The following is a 19,532-nucleotide window of genomic DNA, read 5'->3' as shown; positions in this document are numbered from 1 at the left end:
CCCCTCAAAGCAGCCTATGGTCATCTGGGTTTGTGGCGACTTTACCTATACCTTAACCTGGCTCCAGCAATAGCTGCAGCCAAGAACCATGATATCAAAGAGCCAATCAGTAAAGCAAGATTTTGGTTTATTACAATCAACCTGACATCCGCTGAACAAGAGATGAGATTTTAATATTTTTGAACCTTGGATTGATGTTGAATTGCTGGAATATTGCAGGCTTTGGCTGGTGAAGTAGGAATGAGCAGTGAGCTTGATGAGGTGGCACGAGCTCTCTTTAATGGTCACATTCCTGCCATCTGGAGAAGACTAGCTCCTGACACTCTGAAATCACTCGGCAACTGGATGATCCACTTCAAGAGGAGGTTTGACCAGTACATGTCATGGGTTAGTGTCAAAATAATCTCAGAGGACATTTCTTTTATAATCTTATTATCGTCACAAGTAGGCTTACATTAACGCTGCAATGATGTTCTTTACAATATTCAACTAATTAGAATGTTTCCAGTAAGCGAAACAATGTGCATGTCTTTAAATTAGTTATTTTGCAGCAAACATTCAGCCGAGATATTTCCAGTGAAACTAGGAGCTGGTTTTCCCAATCAAATCCTTCGTTATGAAGGTTAGGAAAATGATTCGAGCCTAAAGCCTCTCGCTGGCTCTCCACCTTCCCATGTGATTTCTGAAACTTGCCCCAGGGGTGGGGTTCCGGCCTTACCCGTAACAGGCTCGAACCGCCCCCCCCCCCCCCCCCCAAGCAGGCTCCAGGCTCAGAGCGGAGAATGCACAACCACCCTTCGGCCTCCGTTACCAGTCCAGGGCCTTGACAATCCAGACCCAGAAGATGCCTCCAGAACGAGGTGCTGGATCTTACAGGAGGGCCAGAGCCCTCTCCGAGGGGGTGGGCTGGAATGAGCCAGAAGGAAGCCCAAAGCTTTTTATTAAAGTGATAACAGCGAGAGTGAGGCAGCATAGGCCCCGAGACTGCTGGTCGAATCTGCAGTTTGATGCAGATGTGAATGGGGATTATTATTGGTTGTGTGTGTTTTATAGTCACAGCCCATCCTATACAGACTCCTGTGCAGCCCTGGGATTGGGTGTGGGGGGGAGGTGGTTAAAAGGAGGTCCGCCTTTTCCTGTCTGCGCCAACAACAAGTACACGTTGTGTATATATATTCAAAAATACAATCCCAAAGCGCTGAACACATTGTTGGGAAACATTTGGTATCAAAAGCAGTATTTGCACTGAACAAAATCCTGGTCAAAGAATTGGGATTTCAAGAGTGTTGGATTGAGGGAAAGATTCAGGGAGGGAATTCCAGAACTTGGGAGAGAAGGCGAAGCCACCAGTGTTGAATATTAATATACAAGAGGCAACAATGGAAGAGAAGAGAGAGTAACGTTGGGGGACCAAGGGCAATGTGTCCAAGTTTGCAGACGACACAAAGATAAGTGGTAAAGCAAAAAGTGCAGAGGATAGTGGAAGTCTGCAGAGGGATGTGGATAGGCTAAGTGAATGGGCTCGGGTCTGGCAGATGGAATACAATGTTGACAAATGTGAGGTTATCATTTTGGTAGGAATAACAGCAAAAGGGATTATTATTTAAATGATAAAATATTAAAACATGCAGCTGTGCAGAGAGACCTGGGTGTGCTAGTGCATGAGTCGCAGAAAGTTGGTTTTCAGGTGCAACAGGTGATTAAGAAGGCAAATGGAATTTTGTCCTTCATTGCTAGAGGGATGGAGTTTAAGACTAGGGAGGTTCTGCTGCAATTGTATAAGGTGTTAGTGAGGCCACACCTGGAGTATTGTGTTCAGTTTTGGTCTCCTTACTTGAGAAAGGACGTACTGGCACTGGAGGGTGTGCAGAGGAGATTCACTAGGTTAATCCCAGAGCTGAAGGGGTTGGATTACGAGGAGAGGTTGAGTAGACTGGGACTGTACTCGTTGGAATTTAGAAGGATGAGGGGGGATCTTATAGAAACATATAAGATTATGAAGGGAATAGATAGGATAGATGCGGGCAGGTTGTTTCCACTGGTCGGGGAAAGCAGAACTAGGGGACATAGCCTCAAAATAAGGGGAAGTAGATTTAGGACTGAGTTTAGGAGGAACTTCTTCACCCAAAGGGTTGTGAATCTATGGAATTCCTTGCCCAGTGAAGCAGTAGAGGCTCCTTCATTAAATGTTTTTAAGAGAAAGATAGATATTTTTTTGAAGAATAAAGGGATTAAGGGTTATGGTGTTCGGGCGGGAAAGTGGAGCCGAGTCCACAAAAGATCAGCCATGATCTCATTGAATGGCGGAGCAGGCTCGAGGGGCCAGATGGCCGACTCCTGCTCCTAGTTCTTATGTTCTTATGTTCTAATGGGATTGGTGCAAGTTACTGAAAGTCAGCCGGGAGAGGAATTCCATAATCAGAGGAAAGGAATGCGTGAGGATCCTGCAAAGGCCACTGCAGAAGCTGCGGCATCCCTGAAGAGTACTTTGGAGTGGATGGAGAGGTGTTTGGAGGTGCAGGGGTCACAGATTCGGGAGATTGAAGGCGTGATCTCGGACCACAGCGATCGTGTGGTGGTTCTGGAGGCGGAGGTGGGGCTCCTAGGGGACCTTTGTAAAACGTTGAGGGCAAAGGTTGAGGAGCAGGAGAATACCTCGAGAAGACAGAACCTGTGAATAGTGGGCCTGCCTGAAGGAGTGGAAGGTGTGAGTGCCACGAGGTACGTCTCGAGGATGCTGGCGGGACTGGTGGCAGAAAGGGTGTGAAGTGGACCGAGCGCATAGGTCCCTGAGGCAGAAGCCCAGAGCTGGGGAGCCGCCGCGGGCGGTGATCGTGAGGCTCCATAAATTTGTGGAGAAGGAGAAAATTCTGCGGTGGGCCAGGGAGAAGCGTAGCAGCGACTGGATTTATCAGGATATCGGAGCCGAGTTGGCAAAGCAGCGGGCAGGTTTCGGCAAGGCCAAGGCGGTGCTGTACCCGCGGCAGATCAGGTTTGGGGGGCTCTACCCGGCGGAATTATGGGTGACGTTCGAAGGCCGGGAACCAACAACCCCGAGTCAAACCTCCACCCCGGCCTCTGCTCTCGTCCCGTACTGAACCGAATATCCAGCCAGTGGGGTGCGTGGTCCGAGATAACTATCCCCGTATACTCTGCCCCCTCCACTCCAACCAAAATCTCCCGACTCACTACAAAGTAATCACTCCTCGAATACACCTTATAGACGTGTGAAAAGAAGGAATACTCCCTTCCCCCTGGGTTCTGAAAGCACCATGGATCCACCATACCCATCCTCTCCATATACCCCCCCAGCTCCCTTGGCATTTGTACCCATCGACCTGGGGCTCGATCTATCCACCCTCGGCTCCAGGACACAGTTACAATCTCCTCCCATGATCAACTGGTACGTGGCCAAATCCGGGATTGCTGCCAGCAACCCCCTCATAAAACCCACATCATCCTAATTTGGGGCATTCACATTTACCAACACTACCGGTGCCCCTTCCAATACCCCACTCACAATCACATATCTCCCACCTGGATCCCTCACCCCTCCTTCGCACTCACGAATCCCATTTATTTGCTCATTAAAATCGCCACACCGCTCGATTTCAAATCAAACATAGAACATAGAACGATACAGCGCAGTACAGGCCCTTCGGCCCACGATGTTGCACCGAAACAAAAGCCATCTAACCTACACTATGCCATTATCATCCATATGTTTATCCAATAAACTTTTAAATGCCCTCAATGTTGGCGAGTTCACTACTGTAGCAGGTAGGGCATTCCACGGCCTCACTACTCTTTGCGTAAAGAACCTACCTCTGACCTCTGTCCTATATCTATTACCCCTCAGTTTAAAGCTATGTCCCCTCGTGCCAGCCATTTCCATCCGCGGGAGAAGGCTCTCACTGTCCACCCTATCCAACCCTCTGATCATTTTGTATGCCTCTATTAAGTCTCCTCTTAACCTTCTTCTCTCCAACGAAAACAACCTCAAGTCCATCAGCCTTTCCTCATAAGATTTTCCCTCCATACCAGGCAACATGCTGGTAAATCTCCTCTGCACCCGCTCCAAAGCCTCCACGTCCTTCCTATAATGCGGTGACCAGAACTGTACGCAATACTCCAAATGCGGCCGTACCAGAGTTCTGTACAGCTGCAACATGACCTCCTGACTCCGGAACTCAATCCCTCTACCAATAAAGGCCAAAACTCCATAGGCCTTCTTCACAACCCTATCAACCTGGGTGGCAACTTTCAGGGATCTATGTACATGGACACCTAGATCCCTCTGCTCATCCACACTTTCAAGAACTTTACCATTAGCCAAATATTCCGCATTCCTGTTATTCCTTCCAAAGTGAATCACCTCACACTTCTCTACATTAAACTCCATTTGCCACCTCTCAGCCCAGCTCTGCAGCTTATCTATATCCCTCTATAACCTGCTACATCCTTCCACACTATCGACAACACCACCGACTTTAGTATCGTCTGCAAATTTACTCACCCACCCCTTCTGCGCCTTCCTCTAGGTCATTGATAAAAATGACAAACAGCAACGGCCCCAGAACAGATCCTTGTGGTACTCCACTTGTGACTGAACTCCATTCTGAACATTTCCCATCAACCACCACCCTCTGTCTTCTTTCAGCTAGCCAATTTCTGATCCACATCTCTAAATCACCCTCAATCCCCAGCCTCCATATTTTCTGCAATAGCCTACCGTGGGGAACCTTATCAAATGCTTTGCTGAAATCCATATACACCACATCAACTGCTCTACCCTCATCTACCTGTTCAGTCACCTTCTCAAAGAACTCAATAAGGTTTGTGAGGCATGACCTACCCTTCACAAAGCCATGCTGACTATCTCTGATCATATTATTCCTATCTAGATGATTATAAATCTTGTCTCTTATAATCCCCTCCAAGACTTTACCCACTATAGACGTGAGGCTCACCGGTCTATAGTTGCCGGGGTTGTCTCTGCTCCCCTATTGGAACAAAGGGACCACATTTGCTATCCTCCAGTCCTCTGGCACTATTCCTGTAGCCAATGATGACATAAAAATCAAAGCCAAAGGTCCAGCAATCTCTTCCCTGGCCTCCCAGAGAATCCTAGGATAAATCCCATCAGGTCCCGGGGACTTATCTATTTTCAGCCTGTCCAGAATTGCCAACACCTCTTCCCTACGTACCTCAATGCCATCTATTCTATTAGCCTGGGGCTCAGCATTCTCCTCCACAACATTATCTTTTTCCTGAGTGAATACTGACGAACAATATTCATTTAGTATCTCGCCTATCGCTTCAGACTCCACACACAATTTCCCATCCCTGTCCTTGACTGGTCCTACTCTTTCCCTAGTCATTCGCTTATTCCTGACATACCTATAGAAAGCTTTTGGGTTTTCCTTGGTCCTTCCTGCCAAATACTTCTCATGTCCCCTCCTTGCTCGTCTTAGCTCTCTCTTTAGATCTTTCCTCGCTACCTTGTAACTATCCATCGCCCCAACTGAAACTTCACACCTCATCTTCACATAGGCCTCCTTCTTCCTCTTAACAAGAGATTCCACTTCCTTGGTAAGCCACGGTTCCCTCGCTTGACGCCTTCCTCCCTGCCTGACCGGTACATACTTATCAAGAACACGCAGTAGCTGATCCTTGAACAAGCCCCACTTATCCAGTGTGCCCAACACTTGCAGCCTACTTCTCCACCTTATCCCCCCCAAGTCACGTCTAATGGCATCATAATTGCCCTTCCCCCAGCTATAACTCTTGCCCTGCGGTGTATACTTATCCCTTTCCATCATTAACGTAAACGTCACCGAATTGTGGTCACTGTCCCCAAAGTGCTCTCCTACCTCCAAATCCAACACCTGGCCTGGTTCATTACCCAAAACCAAATCCAACGTGGCCTCGCCTCTTGTTGGCCTATCAACATATTGTTTCAGGAAACCCTCCTGCACACACTGTACAAAAAACGACCCATCTATTGTACTCGAACTATATCTTTTCCAGTCAATATTTGGAAAGTTAAAGTCTCCCATAATAACTACCCTGTTACTTTCGCTCTTATCCAGAATCATCTTCGCCATCCTTTCCTCTACATCCCTAGAACTATTAGGAGGCCTATAAAAAACTCCCAACAGGGTGACCTCTCCTTTCCTGTTTCTAACTTCAGCCCATACTACCTCGGAAGAAGAGTCCCCATCTAGCATCCTCTCCACCACCGTAATACTGCTCTTGACTAGCAGCGCCACACCTCCCCCTCTTTTTCCTCCTTCTCGGAGCTTACTAAAACACCTAAACCCCGGAACCTGCAACATCCATTCCTGTCCCTGCTCTATCCATGTCTCCGAAATGGCCACAACATCGAAGTCCCAGGTACCAACCCATGCTGCCAGTTCCCCTACCTTGTTTCGTATACTCCTGGCATTGAAGTAGACACACTTCAAACCACCTACCTGAACACTGGCCCCCTCCTGCGACGTCAAATCTGTGCTCCTGACCTCTATACTCTCATTCTCCCTTACCCTAAAACTACAATCCAGGTTCCCATGCCCCTGCTGCATTAGTTTAAACCCCCCCAAAGAGCACTAACAAATCTCCCCCCCAGGATATTTGTGCCCCTCAGGTTCAGATGTAGACCATCCTGTCTGTAGAGGTCCCACCTTCCCCAGAAACAGCCCCAGTTATCCAGAAATCTGAATCCCTCCCGCCTGCACCATCCCTGTAGCCACGTGTTTAAATGCTCTCTCTCCCTATTCCTCATCTCACTATCACATGGCACGGGCAACAACCCAGAGATAACAACTCTGTTTGTTCTAGTTTTGAGCTTCCATCCTAGCTCCCTGAAAGCCTGCCTGACATCCTTGTCCCCTTTCCTACCTATGTCGTTAGTGCCAATGTGGACCACGACTTGGGGCTGCTCCCCCTCCCCCTAAGGACCCGGAAAACACGATCCGAGACATCACGTACCCTTGCACCTGGGAGGCAACATACCAAACGTGAGTCTCTCTCGCTCCCACAAAATCTCCTATCTGTGCCCCTGACTATAGAGTCCCCAATTACTAATGCTCTGCTCCTCTCCCCCCTTCCCTTCTGAGCAACAGGGACAGACTCCGTGCCAGAGGCCCGTACCCCATGGCTTACCCCTGGTAAGTCCCCCCCCCCCCCCCCCCCCCCACAAGTATCCAAAGCGGTATACTTGTTTCTCAGGGGAACGACCGCAGGGGATCCCTGCACTGACTGCTTTTTCCCAGTCCCTCTTACAGTTACCCACCTATCTCCAATCTTTGGTGTAACTAATTCCCTGAAGCTGCTATCTATGACCCCTTCTGCCTCCCGAATGATCCGAAGTTCTTCCAACTCCAGCTCCAGTTCCCTAACTCGGTCTTGGAGGAGCTGGAGATGGCAGCACTTCCTGCAGGTAAAATCAGCAGGGACACTAACGGCATCCCTCACCTCAAACATCCTGCAGGAGGAACATTGCACTCCCTTCCCTGCCATCCCTCTAACTTTCTACCAAGATCTGGCTAACAACTAAATTAATTTTTTTATAAAAAATAATAATAATATAATAAAATATGGTACTTACCTCAGACCAATGGGTTTTATGATTAGGTTAGAGGAGGAGGGCGGGTGGGAGACACTACACGTGTAGTGTCTCGGGTTTCCTCTCCACCAGAATTTATTGGTGAGGGTCTTCCCAGACATCCGCGGGTCGACGAAAGGACAGACTTACCTCCCAGCAGCCACTTCCGCACTGCTCCCGTTGAAACTGACTAACCAGCCAGCTCCACTCCCACCGAAATCGACTGGTCTGCCCCTGCAAAGACAATTGCTTTTAAAGGACAGACTTACCTCCCAGCAACCACTTCCGCACTGCTCCCGTTGAAACTGACTAACCAGCCAGCTCCACTCCCACCGAAATCGACTGGCCTGCCCCTGCAAAGACAAGTGCTTTTAAAGGACAGACTTACCCCCCAGCAACCACTTCCGCACTGCTCCCGCTGAAACTGACTCACCAGCTGTTCTCCCGCCGAAATCGACTAGTGAAAAACCTGCCCGCCCCACCCCTTCTTTAACCTAACCTGGTCCTGCACACACAGGCGTGTCTCCTGCAAAAAGCCAACCCCGCTTTCAAGCTCGTGAGGTGCGCGAACACCCGCGACCTTTTAACCGGCCCATTCAGTCCCCGGATGTTCCACGTTACCAACCTTACCGGACGCTTGCGCCTCCAATCCCCTCTACCGTCCGTCATCTTCCCCACTTAACTCCTGCCCTTTAATTCCACTCTGTACCTAGCCCATCCCAGATGGCCCCTTTCTTCGACCTTGACCATGCCACCTCTCACCCCCCCCCCCCCCCCCCCCCGCTTTTCCCCTTTCCCCCCTCCCCCCGGCCACCCCTCTTGCCCTTCTCCCCCACCACCTCACTTCCGTTCACCAGCATAACCGGCTAACACGGCTGCCCTTCCCCAAAGGCACATCCTAATGACCCCCCACCTCCCTCTGCATCCCACTCCTTTTGAGAGTCACTGAAGGCAGTGGTCCGGGGAGAAATTATCTCATTTACGGTTCGTGCGAATAAGGAAAGGACGGAACATGGCCGTCTAGTGAGCGAGATAGTGGAGGTGGACAGGGAATAGTCGAGGGTGCCCACCGTGGAGGGATTGGTGAGGAGGAAAAGGTTGCAGGGGCAATTTTACAGGCTGACAACGGGGAGGGCAACTGCGTAGGGCAAGAGGGGTGCAGTACGAGTATGGGGAGAAGGCGAGCCGCACGCTGGCGCACCAGCTGCGGAGGCAGGCTGCGTCCAGGGAAATATTGAAGATCCGGACTGGGGCTGGGGATGTGGTGTCAGAGCCAGGGAAGATAAATGAAGCATTTAGAGAGTATTACCAGGAACTTTATGAGGCAGACCCAGGAGGAGAGGAGGGGGACATGGGGTGGTTTCTGGACGAGCTGGAATTTCCCCAGGTGGAGGAAGCAAAGAGGCAGGTGTTGGAGGAGCCCCTGGGGCTGAGGGAGGTGCTGGATAGTATCAGGGGTATGAAGTCGGGAAGGCCCCTGGGCCGGATGGGTACCCGGCAGAATTTTATAAGGAATTTGCGGCGGACATGGCACCACATCTGTTGGGGCGTTTAATGAAGCGCTGGAGAAGGGGGAGTTACCGGAGACGATGAAGCAGGCAGTAACCACACTAATCCCCAAAAAAGGGAAGGATCCGGTGGAATGTGGGTCGTATAGACCCAATCACTATTGAACACGGATGTGAAAGTTTTGGCGAAGTTGTTGGCGGGGAGGATGGAGGATTGTGTCCCGGGGGTGGTGGCAGAAGATCAAACAGGCTTCGTGAAGGGCAGGCAGCTCGCGGGTAACATAAGACGGCTGTTGAATGTGGTGATGAATCCGTCGAGGGCTCTGGTACCGGAGGTGGAGGTGTCCATGGACGCGGAGAAAGCATTTGATCGGGTGGAGTGGTGGGACTTATTTGAAGTTTTGGCCAGTTTGGGTTTGGGCCGAGATTTGTGGCATGGGTGCGGTTGCTGTATGTAGCACTATGGGTGATGGTGAGGACAAATGATAAGAGCTCACGAAGCTTTGACTTACACTGGGGTACGAGGCAGGGGTGCCCGCTGTCGCCGCTGGCCATAGAGCCATTGGCGATGGCTCTCGGGGTCAGGATTCTCCGCTTCACACCCACAGGTGCCCTGGCGGCGTGGGCGTGACCACAATGGGAAACCCCATTGGCCGGCTGCGGTGACGGAGAATCCCTCTGCCGGCGGGGGGTTGCACAGGGGTAATGATAACGAGCAAGCTGGCTGGCACCAGGTTGTGTTGGGGTGGGCGCAGTGTGCCATCGACCGGTGGCATGCTTGTTGGCATTCATGTGGGCAGGGCCCACGGATGGTGGGCATTTGTGGGTCCTTTGTGCGGCACAGCGGTTGTGCTGACTTGTCTAGGGGCAGGATGGATGGAGGCAGTGGGCAGCCAGTGGGGTGGGCAGTGGGCAGCCGGTGGGGTGGGCAGCCGGTGGAGTGGGCAGTGGGGTGGGCAGTCGGTGGGGTGGGCAGTGGGGTGGGCAGTCGGTGGGGTGGGCAGTGGGGTGGGCAGTCGGTGGGGTGGGCAGTGGGGTGGGCATTGGGGTGGGCAGTCGGTGGAGTGGGCAGTGGGGTGGGCAGTGGGGTGGGCAGTGGGGTGGGGTGGGCAGTGGGGTGGGCAGTCGGTGGGGTGGGCAGTCGGTGGGGTGGGCAGTGGGGTGGGCAGTCGGTGGGGTGGGCAGTGGGGTGGGCAGTGGGGTGGGCAGTCGGTGGGCAGCCGGTGGGGTGGGCAGTCGGTGGGGTGGGCAGTCGGTGGGGTGGGCAGTCGGTGGGGTGGGCAGTCGGTGGGGTGGGCAGTGGGGTGGGCAGTGGGGTGGGCAGTGGGGTGGGCAGTGGGGTGGGCAGTGGGGCGGGCAGTGGGGTGGGCGGTGGGGTGGGCAGCCGGTGGGGTGGGCAGTGGGGTGGGCAGTGGGGTGGGCAGTCGGTGGGGTGGGCAGTGGGGTGGGCAGTGGGGTGGGCAGTGGGGTGGGCAGTGGGGTGGGCAGTGGGGTGGGCAGCCGGTGGGGTGGGCAGCCAGATGGTGCCTTGCAGGCCGCGGCTATGGTCTGGATACCTGGACCTAGGGTGGCACCCGTAACCCACAGCCCATGCCCTCGTTGTTCCCCGCTACTCCCCCCGCCCTGGCAGATGCCCCTCCGCTAGCTGCACAACCGTCAGTCCACCGTTTGGGGGACATTACTTCCCTCCCCTCCCTCCCGCAGCATCCATGGCCCCTGTTTCCCAATTTTAAACACCACAAGTGAACTTCGCCATCATCACGTCCGCCTGGCAGAAGCAAAGCATCATGGGAGTCTGGAGACTACCTGGTGTGACCCGTTAATGAGATGCTAATACATGCGGACCGCATTCACGCCACTGTCGGGGCACTGGAGCACGGTGTTCTGTTGGCTGCCTGGGGCAGAGCTGATTTTCGGCTGACGCCGTATTCTCTGCCTAACCGCGCTTCGCGATTCTGCTACCGCTGGATGCTGAATCCCGCCTGATGTTTTAGATAAGCCCAGAGAGTCATAGAATTCACAGTGCAGAAGGAGGCCATTCGGCCCATCGAGCCTGCATCCGTCCTTGGAAAGGGCACCCTAGTTAAGCCCACGCCGCCACTATCCCCATAACCCAATAACCCCTCCTAACCTTTTATGGACACTTTATTATGGCAATTTATCACGGCCAATCCACCTAACCTGCACATCTTTGGACTGTGGGAGGAAGCCAGTTAATATAGGTACTGGTTACTGTAGGAACTGGTTAATGTAGGAACTGGTTACTGTAGGAACTGGTTACTGTAGGAACTGGTTAATGTAGGAACTGGTTACTGTAGGTACTGATTACTGTAGGTATTGGTTACTGTAGGTACTGGTTAATGTAGGTACTGGTTACTGTAGGTGCTGGTTAATGTAGATACTGGTTGCTGTAGGAACTGGTTAATGTAGGTACTGGTGAATGTAGGAACTGGTGACTGTAGGTACTGGTGACTGTAGGAACTGGTTACTGTAGGAACTGGTTACTGTAGGTACTGGTGACTGTAGGTACTGGTGACTAGGAACTGGTTACTGTAGGAACTAGTTAATGTAGGAACTGGTTAATGTAGGCACTGGTTACTGTAGGTACTGATTACTGTAGGTACTGATTACTGTAGGTACTGGTTACTGTAGGTGCTGGTTAATGTAGATACTGGTTGCTGTAGGAACTGGTTAATGTAGGTACTGGTGAATGTAGGAACTGGTGACTGTAGGTACTGGTGACTGTAGGTACTGGTGACTAGGAACAGGTTACTGTAGGAACTGGTTACTGTAGGAACTGGTTACTGTAGGTACTGATTACTGTAGGTACTGGTTAATGTAGATACTGGTTGCTGTAGGAACTGGTTAATGTAGGTACTGGTGACTAGGAACTGGTTAATGTAGGAACTGGTTACTGTAGGTACTGATTACTGTAGGTACTGGTTAATGTAGATACTGGTTGCTGTAGGAACTGGTGATTGTAGGAACTGGTTAATGTAGGAACTGGTTAATGTAGGTACTGATTACTGTAGGTACTGGTTACTGTAGGTGCTGGTTAATGTAGATACTGGTTGCTGTAGGAACTGGTGAATGTAGGAACTGGTGACTGTAGGTACTGGTGACTAGGAACTGGTTACTGTAGGAACTGATGACTAGGTACTGGTGACTGTAGGAACTGGTGACTAGGAACTGGTTACTGTAGGAACTGGTGACTAGGTACTGGTGACTGTGGGAACTGGTTACTGTAGGTACTGGTTAATGTAGATACTGGTGACTGTAGGTGCTGGTTACTGTCGGAACTGGTTAATGTAGGGACTGTTACTTCATTACCTGGTTACTGTAGGTGCTGGTTACTGTAGGTGCTGGTTACTGTAGGTGCTGGTTACTGTAGGTGCTGGTCAATGTAGGTACTGGTGAATGTAGGTAGTGGTTACAGTAGGAACTGGTGACTAGGTACTGGTTACTGTAGGTACTGGTTACTGTAGGTACTGGTTACTTATTATTTTTCTTGCCTGATTTTCTGACAATATGAATTGACAGGTTGAGGAAGGCGAACCCAATGTGATGTGGCTATCTGGATTGCACATCCCAGAATCCTACCTGACTGCTCTAGTTCAGGCGACCTGCCGTAAGAATGGCTGGCCCCTCGATCGATCCACACTTTATACACAAGTGACCAAATACCAGACGGCTGACGATGTGATGGAGCGACCTGGTCAGGGTGAGGAAATGGCTTTGTTATCTGAGGTTTAGTTTAAGAAAAGGGAATGATGTGTATGTATTGAAGAGAGTGCCTGCAGATGATTAAACATTTCACACAATGGTTGGGACTTTGATCATTTACAATGAGCTAATTTGAAGATTTATTTATGAGAATTCACAGCTCTGGTGACAATGTGGCATCGCAGCCAATCCAGACCAGAAAGGTCAAATATGCATTTATAAAAGACATGTTCCTGAATTCTTAGTTCAATTTTGAATGGGAACTGTGGCCTAAACTGTTGCCTGTTTTTAAGGGCGGTAAACGGTTCCCTCAACATCAGGGAGAGTTTATCACAGGGACAAAGTTCATGGACCAAGTTTTATCTGTAAACAGACCCAACTTTTCAAACTGAGCCAAGTAGCTGAACTTCTTTAATCCAGGAAACATTCTCCGAGTTCTCCTTTGAACCGTTCCCAAACCCATTGTATCACCCCCAAGGTGAGGGGAGCAAAACTGTTCCAGTTAGAGTTTAACCAATTGTTTAATCGTGGAATTGTGTCCTTCGCTTGTACTGAATGGTACGATTCACACCAACCGATGAGACAGTATGAATATCGAGGTTTCATATCATTTACTGTCTCGTCCAGTATTTGGAACAGATTTTAATATCTTCTGCAAATTTATTAACCATATTCCTAATTTTATTGTTGAGTTAATGAAACCAGTGGACATTAACAGGTTTAGGATGAGGATGACCCACAATTATTATCTGCACTCCTGCAGTGAAGTTGTCTAGATTTTCTGGGGTTTGTTAATTCCTCTCGATGCTGCTTTTGCAGGCTGTTTTATTACTGGTTTATATATGGAAGGTGCAACCTGGGATATTGAAGAAAGTTGCCTGATTAGAAGCAAACCAAAGGAGCTGGTGACAGAACTTCCTGTTCTCAAGGTGATCCCTATCGAAGCTCATCGGCTTAAACTGCAGGTACGTAACAGCTGACTGAACATGTGGAACAGGATCTGATCAGCACCCAAACACAAGCAAGAGACTGTTCATAGGTATAGTCTCAGGCACACAGTCATCACAACTGGGCGGCAGGGTAGCACAGTGGTTAGCACTGCTGCTTCACAGCTCCAGGGTCCCAGGTTCGATTCCCGGCTTGGGTCACTGTCTGTGCGGAGTCTGCACGTTCTCCCCGTGTCTGCGTGGGTTTCCTCCGGGTGCTCCGGTTTCCTCCCACAGATGTGCAGGTTAGGTGGGGTTAAGGAAATGGGGAGTGAGTCTAGGAAGAGTGCTCTTTCAGATGGGCCGAATGGCCTCCCTCTGCACTGTCTAACTCTACCTTCAATGGGGACTATCCTGGATTGGGAACACTCCCTCAAGGCAGACATTTCACACACACACACTGATTCTGAGTCTGAGAAAGTGAAGCATGTCTCCCCCAAGGGAAGCATTAATTAAGAGATGTTATCTGTACCCAGACAGCTTGTTAAATAACATGTTGGCCAAGTTCTAACTACCCGGATTCTCTTCAAAAGTTGTATCTTCCGACTTTCACAAAACACAAGATGGTGGGTTCTCACACAGCTTGTCGAAGACTCAGAGGCGCTATATGTTACCAACTTATTTACAAGTTTATTGCAGAACTATTTTACACACAATACACATTAAAGTGGAGAAGTGCAACCACACCCATCTTCCTTTGTGCCGGGTATGACTCTAACCAGCTGAGAGCTTTCCCCCTGATTCCCATTGGCTCCAGTTTAGAACATAGAACATAGAAAATACAGCACAGAACAGGCCCTTCGGCCCACGATGTTGTGCCGAACCTTTGTCCTAGATTAATCATAGATTATCATTGAATTTACAGTGCAGAAGGAGGCCATTCGGCCCCCCGAGTCTGCACCGGCTCTTGGAAAGAGCACCCTACCCAAACTCAACACCTTCACCCAACACCAAGGGCAATTTGGACATTAAGGGCAATTTATCATTGGCCAATTCACCTAACCCGCACATCTTTGGATTGTGGGAGGAAACCGGAGCACCCGGAGGAAACCCACGCAGACACGGGGAGGACGTGCAGACTCCGCACAGTCAGTGACCCAAGCCGGAATCGAACCTGGGACCCTGGAGCTGTGAAGCAATTGTGCTATCCACAATGCTACCGTGCTGCCCTTGAGAACAAATAAATCTACACTATATCATTTAACCGTAATCCATGTACCTATCCAATAGCTGCTTGAAGGTCCCTAATGTTTCCGACTCAACTACTTCCACAGGCAGTGCATTCCATGCCCCCACTACTCTCTGGGTAAAGAACCTACCTCTGATATCCCTCCTATATCTTCCACCTTTCACCTTAAATTTATGTCCCCTTGTAATGGTTTGTTCCACCCAGGGAAAAAGTCTCTGACTGTCTACTCTATCTATTCCCCTGATCATCTTATAAACCTCTATCAAGTCGCCCCTCATCCTTCTCCGTTCTAATGAGAAAAGGCCTAGCACCCTCAACCTTTCCTCGTAAGACCTACTCTCCATTCCAGGCAACATCCTGGTAAATCTTCTTTGCACCTTTTCCAAAGCTTCCACATCCTTCCTAAAATGAGGCGACCAGAACTGTACACAGTACTCCAAATGTGGCCTTACCAAAGTTTTGTACAGCTGCATCATCACCTCACGGCTCTTAAATTCAATCCCTCTGTTAATGAACGCGAGCACACCATAGGCCTTCTTCACAGCTCTATCCACTTGAGTGGCAACTTTCAAAGATGTATGAACATAGACCCCAAGATCTCTCTGCTCCTCCACATTGCCAAGAACTCTACCGTTAACCCTGTATTCCGCATTCATATTTGTCCTTCCAAAATGGACAACCTCACACTTTTCAGGGTTAAACTCCATCTGCCACTTCTCAGCCCAGCTCTGCATCCTATCTATGTCTCTTTGCAGCCGACAACAGCCCTCCTTACTATCCACAACTCCACCAATCTTCGTATCGTCTGCAAATTTACTGACCCACCCTTCAACTCCCTCATCCAAGTCATTAATGAAAATCACAAACAGCAGAGGACCAAGAACTGATCCCTGCGGTACGCCACTGGTAACTGGGATCCAGGCTGAATATTTGCCATCCACCACCACTCTCTGACTTCTATCGGTTAGCCAGTTCGTTATCCAACTGGCCAAATTTCCCACTATCCCATGCCTCCTTACTTTCTGCATAAGCCTACCATGGGGAACTTTATCAAATGCCTTACTAAAATCCATGTACACTACATCCACTGCTTAGCTCGGGCTCCGTGATGCCACACTCGGTCAAATGCTGCCTTGATGTCGAGGGCAGTCACTCTCGCCTCACCCCTGGCATTACAGTGCAGAAAGAGGCCATTCGACCTGTCGAAATCAGCACCGGCCCTTGGAAAGCGCGCCCAACACCTTCACCCTATCCCTGTAACCCAGTGACCCCATCTAACGTTTTGGACACTAAAGGTAATTTAGCCAATCCACCTAACCTGCACATCACTAGAAACCGGAGCACTCGGAGGAAACCCACACAGACATGGGAGAAAGTGCAAATTCCGCACCGACAATCCAATCCTGCTGCTGACGGCCCACAGCACCTCATGGATGCCCAGTTTTGATTGGCTCGATCTGTTCGAAGTCGACCACATTTAGCATGGTGGTAGCGCCACATAACACAATGGAGGGCATCCTCAACGTGAAGATGGGACTTTGTCTCCACAAGGACTGTGCGGTGGTCACTGCTACCGATACTGTCAGGGACAGATACATCTGCAGCAGGCAGGTTGGTGAAGATGAGGTCAACATCGAGGGCTGAAGGGCCTGTACTGCGCTGGAATGTTCTATGTTCAACCATCTTAGATTCACTTCAGGTTCCTTTGTAAGTGAATAAGGCAATTAAAAGCTATAATGTCGGGGGGGGGGGGGGGGTGATCCAGGGAGTGAGGGGGGGGGGGTGAGGGTGGATGATCCCGGGGGGCGGGGTGTGAGGGTGGATGATCCCGGGTTGGGGGGGGGAGAGGTGGATGATCCCGGGAGTGGGTGGGGGGGGTGGATGATCCCGCCGGGAGGGGGGGGGTGGATGATCCCGCCAGGGGGGTGGGGGATCAGGGTGGAGGGGGGGGGGGGGGCAGGGTGGACGATCCCGGGAGTGGGATCAGGGTGGATGATCCCGGGGGGGAGGGTCTGTCCCTGAGTGTTGACATCAGTCCATCTGCTTGGGAACTGCTCAGTTCTAAAACGAGCAACATCTTGCATTTCTGCATCCTGTATCCCCCCATTTCATTTAAAACATCCCAAGTTCCTTCACAGAAACAGTCTGACATCAAACCAAAGAAAGGAATACAAGGACAGGCTGCTGAAAGTAGGGTTTAAAGACTGTGCTAAAGAACGGGAGAGATGTCGAGTGCAGAGGTTTCTGGTGATAGTCTGGACCTGTTGAGCATTTCCATCTCTGCTCCTTCAAACCTTTGTTTGAAGGTCTTTTAGACCAGCTGTCCAGCTGTTCACCACAACTTAATTTTAAAGCTTCTTTAGGAATGTTAACAATTTCTAAAAGTGACTAAACTCCTTGTTGTAATTGTTTTCACGCAGAATACTTTACAAACTCCGGTGTACACGACATCGATGAGGCGAAATGCGATGGGAGTTGGCCTGGTTTTTGAGGCTGATCTTTTCACCACCAGACATGCTTCACACTGGGTGCTTCAGGGAGTCTGCCTGACACTGAACTCCGATTGAAGACCCTGCTTCAAGCAGCACTTCCCAGGCTTCCTGTCCAGTAACCGGGGCACTCAGTACTTCTTTCAAATCAATCTTGATTCTCTTAATTCCTGAGTGATAATTTTGTAAAATTCTAATACAATGAGAGGGTTTCAGGGTATAATTTACTAATGTAATAATATTTACAATAATCTGAATAGTAATCAACCTGTCAACAAATGCAAGAATGAAACTGGTAAATGTAATAAAACCCCTGAATCTGCTGATCAATTTCAGTCATTGTTGTACCCGCCTCATGTTCAGTTTATGCCCTGTGGTTTGTATTTTTATACCAAATAAATCCTATTTTGTTCCATAAATATAAACAAAACAAACAGCTGTGTTGTCCTTTGCACTGTCCTCACATCACAGAATCCCGACAGTGCAGGAGGCCATTCAGCCCATCGAGTCTGCACTGACTGTCCGAAAGAGCGTCTTACCCAGGTCCACCCTCTCACCCGGGATCTACAGCATTGGATAAGGAGAAGAAGGGCGGCTTTTGGCAGAAATTGAGGGCTTTAAACAGAAATGAAATTAGGAGAGCACAATGTGACATGAAAGGCTACTGGCAGGTAAAATAAAGGAAAATCCTAAGTTGTTTTTATAGAATCATAGAATTTACAGTGCAGAAGGAGGCCATTCGGCCCATCGAGTCTGCACCGGCTCTTCGAAAGAGCCCCCTACACAAACTCTCACCTCCACCCTATCTCCGTAGCCCAGTAATCCCATCTAACCTTTTTGGTCACTAAGGGCAATTTATCATGGCCAATCCACCTAACCTGCACATCTTTGGACTGTGGGAGGAAACCGGAGCACCCGGAGGAAGCCCACGCAGACACGGGGAGGACGTGCAGACTCCGCACAGACAGTGACCCAAGCCGGAATCGAACCTGGGACCCTGGAGCTGTGAGGCCAAGTGCTAACCACTGTGCTAGTTTAGCTGGTTTAGCCTGGGACTCTAGTTTGATGAGATATTGTCTTTTTGCATCCCTGATGGCTTTCCCTACATCGTACCTGGATTTCTTATATAGGTCAGGGTGGTCATAGAACATTACAGCGCAGTACAGGCCCTTCGGCCCTCAATGTTGCGCCGACCTGTGAAACCACTCTAAAGCCCATCTACACTATTCCCTTATCGTCCATATGTCTATCCAATGACCATTTGAATGCCCTTAGTGTTGGCGAGTCCACTACTGTTGCAGGCAGGGTATTCCACGCCCTTACTACTCTCTGAGTAAAAAACCTACCTCGGACATCTGTCCTATATCTATCTCCCCTCCCCGAACAGGCGCTGGACTGTGGCGACTAGGAGTTTTTCACAGTAACTTCATTGAAGCCTACTTGTGACAATAAGCGATTTTCATTTCATTTCATTTCAATTTAAAGCTATGTCCCCTCAAGCTAGACATCACCATCTGAGGAAAAAGGCTCTCACAGTCCACCCTATTCAATCCTCTGATCATCTTGTATGCCTCAATTAAGTCACCTCTTAACCTTCTTCTCTCTAACGAAAACAGCCTCAAGTCCCTCAGCCTTTCCTCATAAGATCTTCCCTCCATACCAGGCAACATTCTGGTAAATCTCCTCTGCACCCTTTCCAATGCTTCCACATCCTTCCTATAATGCGGCGACCAGAATTGCACGCAATACTCCAAATGCGGCCGCACCAAAGTTTTGTACAGCTGCAACATGACCTCATGGCTCCGAAACTCAATCCCTCTACCAATAAAAGCTAACACACCGTACGCCTTCTTAACAACCCTCTCAACCTGGGTGGCAACTTTCAGGGATCTATGTACATGGACACCGAAATCTCTCTGCTCATCCACACTGCCAAGAATCTTACCATTAGCCCAGTACTCTGTCTTCCCATTATTCCTTCCAAAATGAATCACCTCACGCTTTTCTGCATTAAACTCCATTAACCACCTC

The 19,532-nt window shown here is 49.8% G+C and overlaps 1 protein-coding gene across 3 annotated transcripts in view; it reads left to right on the top strand.

The window, feature by feature from the left end:
- Positions 1–17,836, top strand: part of dnah10 (dynein axonemal heavy chain 10) — a 704,002-nt gene extending 686,166 nt beyond the window's left edge. For all 3 annotated transcript variants that reach the window (XM_072511049.1, XM_072511141.1, XM_072510964.1), the window contains 4 exons: positions 220–387; positions 12,655–12,835; positions 13,657–13,802; positions 17,433–17,836. In XM_072511049.1, the coding sequence (XP_072367150.1) occupies positions 220–387; positions 12,655–12,835; positions 13,657–13,802; positions 17,433–17,579 (642 nt within the window). In that variant the 3' untranslated portion in view covers positions 17,580–17,836. The remainder of the gene's footprint in view (positions 1–219; positions 388–12,654; positions 12,836–13,656; positions 13,803–17,432) is intronic.
- Positions 17,837–19,532: the final 1,696 nt, after the last annotated feature.

This window comes from Scyliorhinus torazame, chromosome 1, assembly GCF_047496885.1.
Source record: "Scyliorhinus torazame isolate Kashiwa2021f chromosome 1, sScyTor2.1, whole genome shotgun sequence".
Lineage (NCBI taxonomy): Eukaryota > Metazoa > Chordata > Chondrichthyes > Carcharhiniformes > Scyliorhinidae > Scyliorhinus > Scyliorhinus torazame.
Note: the sequence above shows the minus strand (reverse complement) of the source record. Positions and strands in the feature narration are given on the sequence as shown.